Source organism: Melanerpes formicivorus, unplaced genomic scaffold, assembly GCF_026170545.1.
Source record: "Melanerpes formicivorus ecotype bairdi unplaced genomic scaffold, bMelFor1.0.p_v2 SCAF_50, whole genome shotgun sequence".
Classification (NCBI taxonomy): Eukaryota; Metazoa; Chordata; class Aves; order Piciformes; family Picidae; genus Melanerpes; species Melanerpes formicivorus.
The window spans coordinates 4,609,284-4,627,557 of NW_027142402.1; the positions used below are offsets into that span (position 1 = coordinate 4,609,284).

Genomic DNA, 18,274 nt, shown 5'->3' on the forward strand with positions numbered 1-18,274 from the left:
CGCCGGCAGGACCGGCCCCGCGGCTGCCGCCGAAACTTGGGAAGACCCCGCCCCGAGCGGGGCCGGCCGGGGTGGGGCCGGGATGCAGCTGCCCCTGCCCCGGCCCGGAGGGAGGCTACGGGGCGCAGGAGGTGTCCGGCTTCGGCCGGCCGTCAGGGCGGTCTGTCGGTGCCCGGGCAGGAGCGTGGGGCCGGCCGCTGTCACTGTTGCATGCACCCAGACCTACTCTGTCTGGGGAAGAACTTCAGACGGCTTCTGTTGCAAAAACTTCACCCCCAAACTGTTCTGTCAGCCCGTCAGTATGGTCTGGAGGTGCATTACCTTGTGCCTTTTTCTCCATCACCATACAAACACAAACTTCTATGTTATTAGGACTTTGCACTCCGCAATTGACCAGATGCTGACGGCCTTGGTACTAAGGATTTTGTACTACGATTTTGGCCAGCAGTATTGGAGTGTATTGTGTTAGAAACTTTCACTAGGTCATTTTAAAAGCCACTTGAAGACAAGCACAGTGTGTCCTTCCCCACAGAAGATGTCTGTGCCTCCAGTTCTTAGTCTGCAGAATTCAGAGCTCTGGTCCAGGCCTGTTTTATTGCCTTGTACATTTACATGCCAAAGTTCTGCCATACCTCTGAGGACCAAGGAATGAAATGTTTATAGCTCCCCTGGTGACCTCTCAGTGATAGCTTCGGTTCAAGCCCAGTCTCACTTCTGTTCCTTAAAAGTGCAGCTAGAAATCATAGAACCATAGAGCCATTAAGGTTGGAAAAGACCTCCAAGATCATCAAGTCCAGCCTGTAACTCAGCAGTGCCAAGTCATATCACAGAGTGGCTTAGGCTGGCAGGGACCTTAGACATGATCTACTCCAACCTCCCTGCCACGGGCAGGGGCACCAAGTCCACCATATCCAAACCTTGGAAGTAGTTGTCCATGCACTAAGTGACAGACTTCCCTGAGGCCAGTATCTCTGCAAGGAATGTACAGTCCTTGCTCCTTCCTGTGCCTTAAATCCCACTAAAAACTCAGGAAAAGAACCTCTCTGAGAAGCAAATTTGCCGCATTGGTCTGTTACTCACTTAACCACTGCTGAGAAATACCTGCCTGAGCAGCTGCCAAGGATAAAGCTCAGCTGCCTGGGTCATTAAAACCACTTCTCAGCTCGCCACTGGTAGGTTTGAAGATAACAGCTGAAAAAGAAATATGTTCATGCAGTCTCCCATCAGCTCTCCTTGAACTCGTGGGCTATTTAGGCAGCTTAACACAAGATTGATCTTGCTGTTCTCAGCGAGGCACGGGCAGAAGCTGCCTTTTCCCTCTGGCTGCAGAGCCACTCAAACACCAGAGCCTGGCGTGCTCTGAACGTGATGAAAGAGATAGTTGACAATTAATGGCCTGGAGTGAGGATTACAGATCAAGATTTACCTCTGAGTCACGCTCCTGTGCATTTGTACACAGACACACCTGTACCTGTGCACATGCATTCACTGGGGGAGAGAGAAGAGGAATGAGACAGCCCTTCAGCAGAAGATGCTCTGCAGCCCTCTGCTGTCCCTGGGCCTTACCGTCATTGATTTAACCCTAATCTTTGTGGTACCTACAAACACAACTGTGTTGCCTCCAACAGCTGTGTTTCACGCCTGGAGAGGAGCAACAGTGATTTTATGGTCTGCCTTTCACTAAACTGTCTGATCATCCTGCACAAACAAAATTCTGCCTGCTTCTTAAAGCATGGGCTGGGAATTTCATTGAACAGATATTAGCATGAAACCTGAAAACAGCTATCACCAACTCAAAAAACAAATCTCCAGCTTGGAGGAATTAAGGAGTGATGGCTCAGATGTAGCTCCTGTGCTACTGCACAAAGATTTTGGGGATGTTAGTTTGCTGCCTGTATTTCCCCTGTGTCTATGCTGTAAGCCCAGACAGGTGTCTGGTTTTGCTGAGAAATTGCCCTGAATGTCTACTGCAAACTGCTGCTACCTTGCTGCTACTTTGAGCTCAGCTTTCCCTCCTCCCCCCCCTCCTTTTTTGTTTTAATCTAATCAATTTTACTGACGTTTTTACACTTCTGAGCTCGAGGATGAACATCTCTCAGTACAAAAAATGTAATCTGGCAAAGGGCTTAATCTATAGTGCTCAGAATTCTATGAAACATCACAGCTGGAGTAATAATTATGGCTTTAAGAAGTTCTAGATGCCTTTTTATTGCATGTTTTTAATGGCTTTACACAGTACAGTACAAATGCCAAATATTTATCCAGGGGATGGCAATGGCACTGGAGCAATCAAGCAGGTGCCATGATTTGATCATGGAGAATGACTTTCACCTGCAAGCACTTGGAGACAAGAGCTCTCCAAGGGGAGAAGGGATGCAAGCCAGAGCACTGGAGCTACTGAGAACAACAGCAGCAACCTCTCCAGGCAGCGGTTTCACAAACAAACTAAGACCATAATTAATGCCCTGTGCACTTTTCCTACAGCCTGTCTCACAGTGTTGTTTGATACACTGGCATGTGTCTGTGGAGTTTATGCCTCAATAAAGGCAATAGGGTCAAACAAAAGCTGAGAGTGGCTGGCAGCAGTCCTGGCAACCAGCAGCAGAACAAGAGAACAGAGTCTCAAGCTGTGCCAGGGGAAGTTTAGGCTCGAGGTGAGGAGAAAGTTCTTCACTGAGAGAGTAATTGGCCATTGGAATGTGCTGCCCAGGGAGGTGGTGGAGTCCCCATCCCAGGAGGTGTTCAAGAGGGGATTGGACGTGGCACTTGGTGCCATGGTTTAGTCATGAGGTCTGTGGTGACAGGTTGGACTCGATGATCTTTGAGGTCTCTTCCAACCTTGGTGATTCTGTAATTCTGTGAAGGAGCCAAGAGGTGAAAAGCAGGTTTTATAGGATAGGAGGTGTGCAAAAATGTCCCAGGCCAGCATGCAGGCCAATTTAACTATATGGATCCACATTGAATCAAAGAAATCTCACCCTCCTGTCTGAAAACTGTCCCATTTTTGCAGGGCACTAAACTCAACATCGTTGTCTTTACCTGTAACGAAAAGGTTGCTTTTCTGAACTGTTACCAGGCCAGCCAATCATCTCCTCCAACTGGTTACATCTGAAATGTCTTTAAAAGAATCCCAACTGGGAGGAGAGAGGTGGCCTTGCCCTTAGCAGAAAACAGGCCACAGCTCCCCTGCAGCCAAGCAACCTGGCTGGGACCAGACGGTGAGGACAGAACTCTGTGCTCTTCCCGCAGGCTTCTTCCAAGGCAGTTTGCCCTCAGTGCCACATAGATGTGTGTCATCAGTGGCACTGAGATACTGGTACTGATTCAAAGCAGGATAGTCTCCACAGCTGAGAGTTTGAATATAAATTAGGTATTACTGCAGGGGGCTTCCTTTCAGCACAGGTCGTCTCACAGTGTGTCTGCCTTCATCCTCAGCCATAGTCGTGGATAGCAGAGACCAGCCAGATGCTTCAAAGATGCTCTGGTAAGGACAGAGTGGGAGTGTGAAGATGCAGCCACTTCTACAGGCATCACTCCATGCAATGAAAGCTCAGCCAAGCTAATGCTTACAGTTGTGCTCCAGCTCCTGCCTCGCTTGCAGGCTGTTAGGAAGGCAACCTTTTCTTCAGGATCAAGGTAATTCCTCTGTGCTCTGTCAGGAGTATACACTCCTGAAAGCATAAAGGTTCTTTTCAGAGCCTGCATGGTGCCTGCTGCTGTCCTGGTGGCAAGGCTGGAGGCAAAGCCAGAGGCTAGAGAGGGAAACCTGCTCTTCCATCTCCTCACAGTCCAGTCAGCATTGCAGAGGTGGCAGAGAGCAGGGAGGACTGTCTCAGGGGACACTTACCTCCCCCACAAGGCAAAGGCAAAGCAACTACTCTGAGCCATAGCCAAATCAATGTCTGAAGCCAGGTGTGTGCTGGATCTCCTGGCTGGAGCAGGGAGAGACCCAGCACTGGGACTTGCAGAGCAGCAGCTGGAAGAGGTAAATTTTCCCCTCTAACTCCTCACTCAAGCTTAACAAGACATTGATATAACATCACTGATGTACAGCCACGGCATCCTCTAGGAGCTGCAGGCTTTTCCCTCAGCCTTTGTGCTGAAGTCTTCAGTCTTGCACTGCAGAGACAAACAGCAGCAAAATTGCTCTCAGCAACCCAGACAAGAAGATTTTAGTGCATAATTATGGGTAAGATGCAAAAGGATGAAAAAAGGGAGGGGAAAACATCTGTTCGCATAGAGCTTATTGCCATTCGCTTAAGAGGCCCATTAAATGCCAGGGAAAAAAGGCTATTTATCCTTCTGTTTGAGTCAATTATCTTGCTGCAGATCTCCATGGCAGTTCCCCCCATGATTATTTCTGGAGTGCTGACATCATGCAGATATGCTCACCCCCCAGAAAACAGGCACAGCCCTTGCCCACCAAAGGATTTCCAGAAGCCGGGCAGCCAGTGCTTCTGAAGGGCTTTAATTACACTTTACCTCTGTGGAGAAGTGGGCTGTTCCTTGGAGCCTTTGCCAGGACTTCACATGCCTGAACAACTTTCTTCCCCCCCAAAAAATAAGAGGAAAGGAGCTTTTTCTTTCAGAGCACACCTACCAGAGTGATTGCTCCTCTTGTAGCCCCTGTCCCAGTACTATGGGATGGAGAAGTCCAAATCCAGTTCCTTGACTGCTCAAAGGAGATGAGCTGTCCTACCAGCAAGGAGCTCACCAAGCTCCCAGGCATGCAGGGAGAGGCTTCATCTCCCTGAAGCCCAACCCTGCACTCATTTGGCAAGGAGAAAATGAAGAATGAGGCTCCCTCCATGGCTCCAGTGCATTCCTTGGTGGAAGGATTGTTTTCCAGACCAAAATACTGACTGGAGGTGCACATGCAGGTGCTTCAGAAACACCTGCAGCTGGCTTGGTTGCTTAACTCTCTGGTGACACAGAAAATAAACAAGCTTCCCCTACCCTATCTGGCTCATAAATGTAAGTAAAGGCTAATGCAGGGCTTGAACACGAGCTGGCCAAATGAGGCTTTGAAGAGGTTAAACAAAAAGCAGCACAGGTGACAGTGACAGAAGCACATGGTGCATGCCTCTGGCAGTGCAAGGAATACATTGTCCCATGCTAAATAAGGGACATGAAGAGGAGCAAAGCAACATGAGGATGGCAGCCTCCTAGCCCTGGCAGCCGTCAGTGCTGTGAGACATTCTCAAAGGAAGCAAAACAAAACTCAGGGAAAAGCTTCCCTTGAAACTCTTTGGAAATACCATTTTCATGAAGCTTTGCACTTTCAGGAAAGTTTTTTCCCTGCTGAGGCAGCCAGAGTGGTGTGTGGCCTTGCCAGGAGCCAGGACAAGCAGTGGGCTCATGGTCCAGGCTGTAGCTCCACAGGGATCCCCCGTGAGCTATCAGTCCCAGGCACAGCTCAAGGGGATGGGGGAGTCCAAAGTCCCTGCAGCTTGGGGATCTGAGGACACTTGGTTATCCAAAACAGTGCTTTCCCCTCCAGTCTTCTGGTGGGGGAAAAGCTCAGGGAAGTGCTGCTATAGCAACAACTTTGTCTAGGATTATTTATTAACCACAGAAATGTGAAGGGAGCAGCACACCAGAAGCTATTTCCTCAACATCCTTTTCTTTTCTCCTTTTTAAGCATTCCCCATGACATTTTGCAGCTCTCTTACTGATCCGCGATTGTTTTAAGCCCCTACAGCAGCACCGGAGCCCTCCAAGCCTTCTAAGTGTGTGGGAGTTGACTGAGTTAGCATCGCTGCAGTTGCTCCTGGAGACAGAGCGTGTTGGGCTCCTGCAGGGACTGCTCGATCCAACATCCCCCTCTGGTGGGAACCCGGGAACGAAGCAGGAGAAAGCAAAGCCTCACAGCAACACAGACAGAAGACAGTTATGAGAACGTCACTCCAGGCCACGATTGTCTCTCTAATTACTACATTTATTCCAAATTAACTCGAATGTACCACAAGGAAGTTTATCTCAAGCAGAATTCCGACCGGACAAGATTTGTAGTGAACGGTGAATGCCAATTTTCCTGGGGGGGGTTTTGTTCTTTTTCTCTTCAGGAATTGGACAAATTTGTTTTAAATAGGGGCAAAAGCCTGGATCAGGACAAGGTGTCCTCACAGCTTTGTTTCTGCAATGAAAATCAGCAACATTCCCTGTTGCACAAAACTACTGTTTTTGTGCTCAATCGCTAAAAATCTGCCATGCAGCCCCTCTGCTGTCTGCAGTCTCAAGGACTGATGCAAATGGCTCAGAGTATAATAGTTCCCTGTCTATGCCACAATTACCCCTTTGAAGTTCCCTGCCCTGCTGACTGCCATCTGCCAGGGTTGTGTCCTGGCTCACTGTGGATCGGAAAGTGCTGGTAAAGAGGAGATGGCTCCGCTAGGGCCAGTTTTGTCTGCACACGTATGGGATAAAATGGCACAAGGATCAAATACTTTGCACAGGTGACAGCTGAGTCTTCCTTTAAATGCACCTCTCATCAGCATGGGAAGTTGTGGAGGTTTCATGACCTTCCACTGTTAATCCTCTCCCCTGTGCCAGTGTTCTTCTGATGCTTTGAACCAGCTGGTACCATTCAGGACAGATGACTTGGGATTAGGAATTTCTGTTCAAATGTCTGTGAAAAGCTTGTTACTGATTACAAAGCAATTTAAGATAAGAAAATAAGGAAGGGAAGAGAGATGTCATCACTTAACTACAAGGTTTACCCCCCCATCATGAGTACTGTGTGCAGTTCTGCTCCTTCCATCATGCCTTTCAAAGGTGGCAGAAGCCAGGTGAGATACCACTGAGCATCTGTAATAGCAGAAGCTGTTATCTTAGGTTCCTTCTACCCAATAAAAAGTCCAAAGCTGCTACTTGGAAATGCAACACTAGCCTGTTCTAGATGGGAAAAGAGCCCCTAGGATTCAAAGCTTGGCCCTTGAGGAGGAGCCTTGCAGGACAGCAATGCACTCTCCCACCAGGCGAGCAGCCTCTTGGGCTGTGCCCCAGTGCACAGAAAAGCCACCTGCCCCATGCCCATAGTTGTGGACCACCAGGAGCTTAACTCCTCCCTGGCTCAAGACCTCTCTGTTTAGTCTCACACTCTGCCTGGATGGCCTCAGGCCCACCTTCACCTTGACATCCTGAGCTCCCTGCAGCGAGGGCTCAAGGGAGCAGCATCTGTCGAAGATGTCTTTGGTAGTGCCAGGGTCAGGGGCGAGACTCCAGTTGTCCTTTTCCCTGGTTCCCCCTAGGGTTACCCTGTGTATCCCTGGGTAGATGTAAGTGGAGCCATCCCCATCCCGGATGAAGTTCTTGACCCAAGGTGCATGAACCTTCAGTACTTGACCCCTGACAGGGAAGAGCTTCTCATCCCCCACCAGCCGGTGAGCTCCAATGCCAGCGCAGTTGACGACGACGTCGTACTCGCTGTGCAGCTCCCACAGGTCTGAAACTTTTCTGGTGTGCATCTGGACTCCAGCTGCTTGCAACCTGCAAACAAACAAAACCAAATCTGCAGAAGTGAGGCAGAAACTAAACCCCTAAACCCTCAAGGCAATTATTATGCACATTAAGTAAATGTGCTTTGGTGGTCTTTAACATGCCGATCACGACTCAACAGCAGCAGAGACAACGCCATGGGGGCTCTGTTTGTCATTTGGTCTCATGGCAGCTGGTGGGTTTTTTAGCTTGTTTGGGCTGAAAAAGATACAGCAACTTGATCTGTTAGAGAAGGGTCTGGCATAAGACCCTAGGCAGGCAGGCAAGCAGGTCCTTGTAGAATCATAGAATTGTTTCAGTTGGGAAGGACCTCTAAGGTCTCACTGATTCATTTCTAGCACATACCAAGCTGTAACAGCCCAAGCAAGCTGAAAAATAGCAGATTTATTCCCCAACTTAACTTGACAGTGCTGTTGTACTACACTCTTCTTCGTGTACTACACCATCACATTCATCTCCAACTCACCCTCCAGCACCAGGAGCCACCTAGCAATCTAGTATCATCTACAAAGCCCTGAGGTACCCAAGGCGTCCCTGCAGGCTGGGCAGATGTGGCATGGGACCCCCAGGAGACCCACACCTTTCAAGAGCAGCAGCCTGGAATCAACCAGGACAGCTCAGAGCACCGCACATCCATGTCTGCCCTTCAGCAAAATTCACCCTTTGAGGTTTGTCTTTGAGCTAAACTTCAAGCTAAATGCCAACATGAACTTGCCTAAAGCTTGAAGCCCCTCTCCCTTGAAAAAAAACCAGTGGCATGAGGTGGAGTCACTGCATGCTGCCAGCTGGATCCAGGTGCTGGGAGTCTTTAGTGGCTGTTTTAGCATCAGTGAATGAGGAGATAGATCTGTGATGATGATGATGATGCACTAAGTGGGAAATCCTGTCCTTGGTAATGTGCTGGCAGCTGGCAAAGTGACCAACACTGCTACAAAGGCAGTGGTTTCCCATAAAGGAGGAAGTGTGCTGAGGATCTAGGACACAGCTGGTGCTCTGGGGACTGCAGTTTGGGTGCAGCAAGACATTGAGGCTGGCTGGGGGAAAAAGAGGGGAGGTCTCATGCAGCAGCTTTGGCTGGGCAGAAGGCTGGGAGAGCTCATCATAAGCATTGTAATTGAGACTCTGTCATCAAAAACACACCAGTAAAAAAAGCTGAGGAAAACTCCTGAAGTCGAGTGAGAGCAAGCAAGCAGGAAACATCCCAAAGTCCATTTTGGACCAGCAAGATGGGCACAAAACCAATGTACCTGGTGGACTGCCAGGAGAATGGTCTATAAATACTGCTCAGGTCACTAGGGAGTTGAGAATTAGTTACATGTTTGATATGCTCTCATTTCTCACCACCAGAGAGAAAAGAAAGGAAAAGAGCTTGATCATCTTATTAAACTCCATCCTTTGAGAAACCAGAAGGCTGCAGCAGGAAAAAGGAGAGAGCAGGGATGGCATGGCAGACATGAAATAGGTTGTACAACTTAATTATGCTTCAGCAGGAGTTTCCCATTCAGCTAGGGCAATGAAACATGACAGAGCATGTGCACCAAGGAGACAGCACAGGTCCAACACGGCACTGGTGCCACTGGAGTGCTCTCAGCCTGGCTGGCTGCTGAGACAAGGAATGGTTCTTTGCAGCTCTGCACAAGATGAAAGGCATCCAAGCCACCAGCTGACAATTTGTACCACGGTGTCAGTGCACATCTCTCCACTCAACCTGAAATCAGCTTGCAGCTATTGCTTTCTCTCAAGCAGAGACAGCTGACTTCTCACTTAACTGGATTAAATGCTATAGCCCAGCTGGCAGAACCTCTTTAGGCCTGCACCCTGACTCTCCTACAGCTCTCCAAAATCCACATATTTTGGTGGGCAACTGGAAGCTGGCAAATTTTCTGATGTTCAACTCAATCCAGGCAGGAACTCTGAAGCCACAACTCCTCAGAGTGAGTGCAGCCCCACCTCATGCAGGCAAACACTTCCAAAAGCTTTGTACTGAGATGATGCTATTTGACCTTTTTTCTCCTGACTGGATTAAGAAATTCCTCCAATTGCCAATTGTTGACCAGTTCCTAAGTGCAAAGTTTTCACAGATCAGCCATATTCCCAGACATGCTCTCGTCCCAGGGGTTGGGTCCCTTCAAGAGCAGAGGGATATAATGTGGGAAGTTGGCAAAGGAGGAGTACCCACACATTTTAGAATCACAGAATCATAGAATCAATAAGGTTGGAAAAGACCTCAGAGATCATCAAGTCCAACCTGTCACCCAGCACCTCATGACTACTAAACCATGGCTTCAAGTGCCACATCCAATCCCCTCTTGAACATCTCCAGGGATGAGGACTCCACCACCTCCCTGGGCAGCACATTCCAATGGCAAATAACTCTTTCTGGGAACAACTTTCTCCTCACCTCGAGCCTAAATGTCCCCTGGTGCAGCTTGAGACTGTGTCCTCTTGTTCTGGTGCTGGTTGCCTGGGGGAAGAGACCAACCCCCTCCTGGACATGGCAGGTTCCCAATGTACCTTCAAGGTCTGCCTGGTGAGGTATGGCCTCTGTGGCTATGCCAGTCTTATTCCCAGAGGTGTTGCCACTCTAAGCCCCACTGCAGAGCCACAGTGCTATAAAAAGTGGACATTGCATAAGTGGGGCTGTCCATGTTCTGGAAAAATTGGGTGTTTCTTTCTTGTGCTTCTCCCCAGGGAAGAGCTTGCTGCGTTTTCCCCCGTGAGAAACAGCCCCTTCCCTGTTTTGTTCAAACATAAGCTTCTCCAGCAGTCCTAGGGCTCACCTCCAGGCCCTCTGCATGGGTTTCTCTGAGTGCCAAGCCTGTAGCAAAACCAACCTTTTCTCCAGCCACAGCAGGTAGGGTGGGCAGTCACACTTCAGTGTTGTGAAGGCCTGACCAAAGCGGTGCTGTGGGAACTTCTGGAGCTCTGCTTTGGACATGGGTCGAAATCCCAGGACAACATCTGACCAGAAAGGTGACTCTTCCTTGGGAGTGTCTGTAAAGATCTGCCACCTAGAAAGACAGAGAAAAAGCTGCAGAACATAGCATGTTGTGTGCCATGGCAATCTTAGCACAAACCCAGCAACCCAGGAAGCTGTTCCCACTCATCAGTCTGGCTCTGCAAGGCTAAGAGCAGCAGGGAAACATTGCTGCCAGCCTTGACAAACTGGCAGAGGGCTGCCAAAGCCAAGCTTGAGGGGGACACACTGGGGTAAATAAACTGAAGTTCTTTCAGCTGTACTACAGTAAACTACAGCTGTATGCACTTCCAGCTGCAGAACTACAAAGCCCCCCTCACACAGTGTCCCCACCATGGCTGCAGCCACCCTGGCTGGACTTTCATACAGGGCCACTTGCACACCTGGTCACTATTTGTTGGGTATCCCCTGAAGCTACAGAGTGCCTGGCCTCAACATTCCCACGAGGTGAATTTCTGTGTACATAATAAGCAGCACAAAACACTCCTAACACACTCCCCAGACCAAATCCCTTTACCTAGCTGCTGAGGATCCTACAGACCCAGCCCTAAGAAGACCACCATTGCTGCAAGAAACTGATGGGTGACAGTGTGGAAAATGTTGGTGCTGGCCAGTCTTGGATGGTCTCTCTGTGCACACCTGTGTGGGAATTTTGCTTGAAAATGCATCATACCTGAACAGCTGCAGTGCACTGTCTTGGGAATATGGTAATAAGAGCTCCTCCACGAAGGGAATAACCCTGAACTCCACATGGAAAACCCCCTCTGCCTGCTCCACCACACAGAACAAACATACCAACAGCCGCTCCAGGGGCCATACTTACCCAGAAACCATGTGAATGCCAGCCTCTGATGCCTCTGCTGAGTTGCAGATGGCAAAAAGGTAAGTGAAGGTCTCTTTGAACCACTGCTTCTGCACGTGGATTGGTGTGCCTGCAGGGGAACAAAATCAGACATGCAGAGAGCAGCATGGCAAGGAAGAGAAGCACACAAGCCAGTGTGGAGGAGACAAGAGAGAAGGGGAGCACAGGTCATGGCACTTTTTGTCCTGACCCTCTGTGTACTGCTGCACAGAGGCCTGCAGCCGCAGGAGGTGCCATGGGCGACGCCATGGCAGGTTGCACGCACCTGGGTAGGCGTGAGGGATGAGCATCCCAGCTGCAACATCACTCGTTGTGTTGGGGCTGAACTGCTCTGAGAGGACAGCCACAGAGCAGCTGGGGCAAGCCTCCACTATGCAGAGTGCTGTGGACAGGCCGATGACTCCCGCGCCGACCACTGCCACCTTGGGCGCTGCCATCCCCGGGGTGCAGAGTCAGAGGAGAGAGTTACCTGCCTGCATTTGGAAATAACATAACCCATGTCACCAACAGCCCTGCTGGACACACATCCTGGGCCCCTCTACCTGCCAGCATGACCTTGGACAGATTCATGGGCATCCAAGGCTGCCACACTCTCCTGGCAGCGCACAGTGTCCCCAGGAGCCCCAGGAGTCTGTGTATTTGCCTCCCTCTGCCTTGTTTTATGTCCTGGAGCAGCTCCACTCCACTCCTCAGCATCTCTAACTGCTGATTGCTACTCCAGGAGGTGCCTCATCCTGGGCAAGACTTGGAGCTTGGCACCTGCCTGGTGAGTGGCATGCAGCTCCTGGTTGATAGTTACCTGGCTGCCCATCCCAGTCTCTCTCCTGCTCCTATCAGGCCAGAACAAATAACTGTTACAAATACTGCAATGTTTTTGTGATGTGACTCAATCTTCCACCCCCTGCAGCTCAGGACACGGTGTGCTGCCAGATGAAACACTGGCACAGGTTGCCCAGGGAGGTGGTGGAAGCCTCATCCCTGGAGGTTTTTAAGGCCAGGCTGGATGTGGCTCTGAGCAACCTGATCTAGAGTGAGGTGTTCCTGCCATGGCAGGGGGGTTGGACCTAGACAATCCTTGAGGTTCCTTCCCACCCTAACAATTCTATGATTCTATGTCTGTATTCTTTCTTGCCTCATAGCTGTGCACCACCACTGAGTGCCACTAATCTTCAATGTCATCCTAGAAGGGGACAACTGATCAATATGGATAAACACACTGACTCCCAGCACACATACATGCACACACACAGAGGAACATTGCACACCCTCTGCAAGCTGCCACCACAGCCTCTTGGCCTATGGTCCTTCCAGCTTGCTCCTTAGGCCCTGGGTAAAGGGCATCTCCCAGCTGGAAAAGCTGCAGAGCACTATGGCTTGGGCATATCTCTTGCAGGCATGGCCCCTTGCCCTGCCCTTTTCTCCCTGTGGCCCAGCTCCACGTGTGTGCTTCCCTGCAGCTGGCCGCTCCTTGCCAGGGTCACAACCCAGCTGACTCAGCACGTTTACTGCCCAAAGGAGCAGCTGAACAAGCCCCACTGAAAGTGACCAGGAAATTGATCAACAGGAAGTAACTAAAGTCCTGTGGGGTGTGTGTGGTTGGTTTTGTTTTTCCAAAGTAACTCTCACCATATTTAAATGCTGAAATGTTTTTCTGGATCACCTGAAGCCTGCAGTCAGGGAGCAAAGGCTCCAGCTTTTCTGAGCTGCCAAGGAGTTCCTTGTCCTCTGGGGGGACTGCAGCCACCACCTCCGTCTGTGCCTGACCTGGAGCATTTTATCCTTTCCTTTTTTTTGCAGATTACACTTCTGGTTATTCACTTCCCCAGTTTACAAGCACCCTCCATGCTGCTTCCCTTTACTAGACCCCAGAGAGGAGTTTTGCTAAAGGTAGTTCATGAAGCTTGATTCCTTCCTGCAGGGTTTGCTGCAGGGTGGAACTTGATTTTGACCTTTTGACTCTGTCCCAGTCCCTTTCTTGTCACTTGGGCTGCTCTGTGAGATGTACTTTCAGGCCCTGCCACAGGAAGAAGGTGAGGATGTTCTCTCTTCACCAAACAAGAGACTCTGGAGGTTCCTTGGGATCCCCTCAGCCTTCTGCAATATATATGACCATTGACAGACTTCACAGGAGACCCCAAGACTACCAGACAGACTTCAACTAATCCTTCAGATAGCTTTTAGCACAAGCATGCACGGGAAATACCTCCTAAAGGTTGGTAGGTTATACCTACTCTATCAGCCACTAGCTCTAGTAACCTCCACCCACAGCACCTACACCTCGAGTGCTGCTTCCCCTTTCCTCCTAAACTTGGAGAGGACTGTGGCCCTTGTCCCCTGTAGGGTGAGGGCTGTTGAGCCTATTGCCTCTGTGTGGGGAGCAGGGAGAAGATGAGGGTTTGGGGACAAGGTGAGCTTGGGCAGGGAGGATCTCACACACCCGGCCAAGCCCCGTGGCTCCCCGCCCCGAGCGGCCGTGCCAGCCGCCCGCATGCACTGCAGACACCGCTCGGTGTGTGGCCTCCGCCGCTCCCTGCCTGAGCTTCCAGAGCTGCTTTGTGCCCTGTGGAAAGTCCCCAGGGCGGCGCTCAGCTCCCTGCGGTAGCCTTCCCCCGCCCTCGGCGGCGAAGGGGCTGCGGCACCCAACAGCTCTCACTCCCTCTTCGACTGCCAAGTACGGTCCACACAGAATAAACAAGCAGGGAGAGAAGGCAATACCTGGTGGTGAGGAGGAGGACGAGGCCCCCGGGGCTGCCTGGAGGAGCCACAGTCCCGGGAAGCTGGGGTGCGCTGGCGGGGCCGGGGCTGGCTTTGCCCGGGGCTGGCTTTGCCCGGGGCTGGCTTTGCCCGGGGCTGCTTCCCGAGCAGGCAGCCCCCGTCCCTCCGCTAATGAAGGGGCCGTTTGTCCCGGGCAGAGGCGGTCTCCGGCGCTGGCAGCGGTCCCGGGAGAGAGAGCTCCGGCTGCCCGTGTGCGCTGCCCTGCGCCGCTGCTCCCAACTTTCATCTTTGATTAGAGCAGGACCCAGAGGCCCCCGCTGCCCTGTAAAGAATATATTGGTTTGGGGGGTTTTTGTTTGTTTGCTTTGGTTGGGTTGTTGTTTGTTTTGCTCTCACCTTACCCCCGCCCGCCCCTTACAAGCAATTAATTACGTTTTTCGAAGTTGGTGCAGCTGCCTTAAGAGCGCCGCGGCGCTGGAGCAGCTGGGCTGGCAGCCAGGGCGGCAGGAACACGGTGTATCCGTGGTCATCCCGGGGTGGAGGGGAGGAGAAAATCCTCTACATTGCAAATACCCGGCAAACACAGCCAGCAGGATTGTCGGCATGAACCTTTTTTTCCTTTTCCCCAGCTGCAAAACACAAGTTTGACCAAACCAACCTGTCTGCAGCATCACCAGGATGGGACCCTGTAGCTGGGCTTCTTGACTCAAGAATAGTGTGGCCAGCAGGAGCAGGGAAGTCATTGTGCCCCTGTACTCTGCACTGGTTAGGCCACACCTTGAGTGCTGTGTCCAGTTCTGGGCCCCTCAGTTTAAGAAAGACATTTGGACACTTGAAGGTGTCCAGAGAAGGGCAACAAGACTGGGGAGAGGCCTTGAGCACAGCCCTGTGAGGAGAGGCTGAGGGAGCTGGGGTTGTTTAGCCTGGAGAAGAGGAGGCTCAGGGGTGACCTTATTGCTCTCTACAACTATCTGAAGGGAGGTTGTAGCCAGGAGGGAGTTGGTCTCTTTTCTCAAGCAACCAGCACCAGAACAAGAGGACACAGTTCAAGCTGTGCCAGGGGAAGTTTAGGCTGGAGGTGAGGAGAAAGTTCTTCACTGAGACAGTGGTTCGCTATTGGAATGTGCTGCCCAGGGAAGTGGTGGAGTCCCCATCCCTGGAGGTGTTCAAGAGGGGACTGGATGTGGCACTTGGTGCCATGGTTTAGTCATGAGGTCTGTGGTGACAGGTTGGACTTGATGATCTTTGAGGTCTCTTCCAGCCTTGGTGATTCTGTGACTCTGAGCCATTTACCATGGGCAGGATATTTTGGCTAACTTGATGACCTGAGTGTTTGTCCCGTGATCGTTGTTTGCAGACCATTCCCTCCAGCTCTGTGGAACACTATTTTCCTCTTCCAAGCAGGTGCCTTTTCTACATAGACATTTTAGATACAGTCCTGAAGGGCCCCTGTGCATACAGCAACAGCATGCAGAACACACAGCCAGCTGTTCCTGTCTCCTAGACTAGCTGTGTTCTCACTTGGTACAACTAAAGGCAGGATGCATTGCACATTTGTAACCACTGACCTTTTTAGATGCATCATTTTTAGTATATTTTTTTTCCCCATTTAATAGTGAAAGGAACAAGGAATAATAGCCTGATTTTTCTGAGAGTTCTAAAATTAGGGTATTGAATAAGACATGGAAGGAAGCAGAGGAACAGAGAAGGTTTGCTTGCTTAGAAATGAAATGGTCGATGGACTTGGTGTATTGATTGTAAAATGTGCACTATTCTAAGTCACTGCAGAGTGTCTGCAACAGCTTTGGAGAGGATCCTTTCACCTAGGGAAAAGATCCTTCAGATGTAAACAGAGGTTGCAGTGCCAGCTAAGATAAAAATTGCCTGCTGCTTCTCCTCCCAAGATTCTACCACTCGTTGTTTATAACTTTGCAGCATTTGAATTACTTAGATTGAAATCTTCTGTGTTGGATATTTGTTTCAGGACATTCCCAGTGTGTCTTTTCCTGAGAAGGAGACTCAAGAAATGCAAGCTGGTTTGGGACCCCCTCTCTTACAGTAATTTCATTAAGAAACTCTTCCTCTTCCACAGGCTAAAGTATTTTGGAACAGTGAACACTGTGTGTCTTACTGAAGAGCCCCTAACTAGGGTACACCCTATTTTAGGATGAAGTAAAAGCTTTGTCCTTTTCTGTGTAACCTAGATTTACAGCTTCCCACCACAAATGTTTGTTTATCCATGCAGGTGTCCATAAGGAGAAACAATTTCAACTCTTTAATGCTGCCATTGTTTTTCTCCCCTGCAATGCACAGCAGAATATGAAGACTCTGTGGTCTATTCCCCAGAGCCCTCACTAATGAAGATCAGTGCTGAGGCCTTCAAACCTGAGAAGTCTTCTGCTGCAGAAGTTGGTGCTCTTTCATGCAAGATGGGGAAAAGCACAAGGACAGACCAAAAGCTGTGCATAACAGCCCCACTCCTAAAGACCCCTGTGGATGTTTGTTTGGGTAGGTGTATTTCATGTATTGTGTCGTCTGGAACTAACAAATGATCGGCAAAATACACCCCAAGTGCAACATTCACCTGTTTGTATTTCGAGAGCACTCCTGACAAACTCTGTGTATCAGTTGTGTGTGGCTATTGTATCCTCTGCCTGAGTCACTCAGGAAGAGTGTGCCAGCCTTCTGGCACAGAACAAACACAGCCCTGATGGTACTTGGAGCTGTGTCTGAACAATGACTGGCAGGGGCATCCCAGCTCACCACTAACCCACCCAGAACACTGCTTAAGTGTTTCCTTTGCTCTCAGCGTTCCCTTTGCTTTGTGTACAGAGCAGTAACTATAAGCAATGTCCTCTGTAAACACAGTGTGCTGGCCTGTTTACCATCTTAAGAAGGATATGAAGTCAAACATCAGTGGCCTTGGTAAGCTACCATTTCAGCAGAGGGGTTTAGGTGCTGCTCATTTTGCTGTTTCCCTGTGTTATTCACTTACTTCCCAGGGAATGCTCTCAGTTTCAGGAGGGTACCAGCACTGTTGACATTCCTGCTGGAAAAAGCTTTGTGAAAAACATTTACTGAGGGATTGGCCACTTATCCCTGGTTCTTTTGTTGTGTTCACAATCACCTCTCTCAAAACTGCTTTTCATTCTCATCACTGGCCTGGAGACTGTGCAATCTTCCCAGGGATCACCTCTAAGTGTTTCTCTTCTAGTTCCCATGCAAGTCAGTTCCTCTCCACACAGAACCTCATGAGGCAACACTAATAACTAGATGCCTGTGAGCACTCCGTGGCTTGATCTTACTCATCTGCAACAAACACCTGAGCAGCATCCAAATGTCTGTTAGGCAGCAATGCAGAGGGGGGGCGAGCTGGGTTGTCACTAAATGAGGTATTCCTCATTACTTCTGGTTACTCATAAACCTGCTCTGAAAGATCTGGTTTTGTCTCCAAACCTCTCTTGCAATCATTTCCATAGATCAGTCACATTAAAACCAGGGTACTTCCCCCTGAGAGGTAGATAATTCTTGATTTTTCTCAGCTTGATGGAGCTCAGTGCTCTTGATATCACTGTACCAGGGGTGGTTCAAACTTCTCAGCCTTAGCAGACAAGTATTTGAACCATTCACTCGGGTTACTTTCAGGGAGGAACCTAAATCATCTGGCAAGCACATATAAAGCCACTAAAATGATGACTGCTGAAGCCAAGTGATGGGTGTAACCTGCTCAGAAAACATCAGATTGATGAAATATGCATGGGGAAATCGAGAAATTTGCACTTATTTAAGGGAAAATGAAGGAAGACTTAAGGAAAGGGGAAAACAAACAGCTTGCTGAGAAGGGCTAAGGGGACAGATCACACAGAACAGGGCTATAAATTGCTGCCACTCTCAGTTTTCTTGCACTGTCTGCTCATTCCAGTTCCTGTATAAGGAAGTCACAGTTAGCAAACTACAACAGTCTCTAATGCAATATGATACCAAATTTAGGACAGAACCATTTGTTGTTGTGCAAGTGACCAGCAATTAAGACAGATAGCTAAAGATTCTAAGCCAGTGTCTCCTAAAGCCATGATGCAACTCCCAAGACAGGGATCAGCACAATGAATTTGGACTACGATGGAGATGACAAATACAAAGATAGAAGAACCTAAGGGCTGGGATAAGAAACCATGACAAAACAATTCTTTTTATGAGCAATGAGGGGAAATATACCTCACAGG

At 49.7% G+C, this 18,274-nt stretch overlaps 1 protein-coding gene across 1 annotated transcript; it reads right to left on the reverse strand.

Moving 5' to 3' along the window:
* Positions 1-5,917: 5,917 nt before the first annotated feature.
* DDO (D-aspartate oxidase) lies at positions 5,918-14,246 on the reverse strand. Its single transcript, XM_068160398.1, has 5 exons — positions 14,052-14,246; positions 11,602-11,809; positions 11,298-11,406; positions 10,332-10,508; positions 5,918-7,488 (listed from the first exon to the last, which is right to left on the reverse strand). The coding sequence occupies exons 2-5, from the start codon at positions 11,771-11,773 to the stop codon at positions 6,921-6,923; spliced, it is 1,026 nt and encodes a 341-aa protein (XP_068016499.1). The 5' UTR covers positions 11,774-11,809; positions 14,052-14,246; the 3' UTR covers positions 5,918-6,920.
* Positions 14,247-18,274: the final 4,028 nt, after the last annotated feature.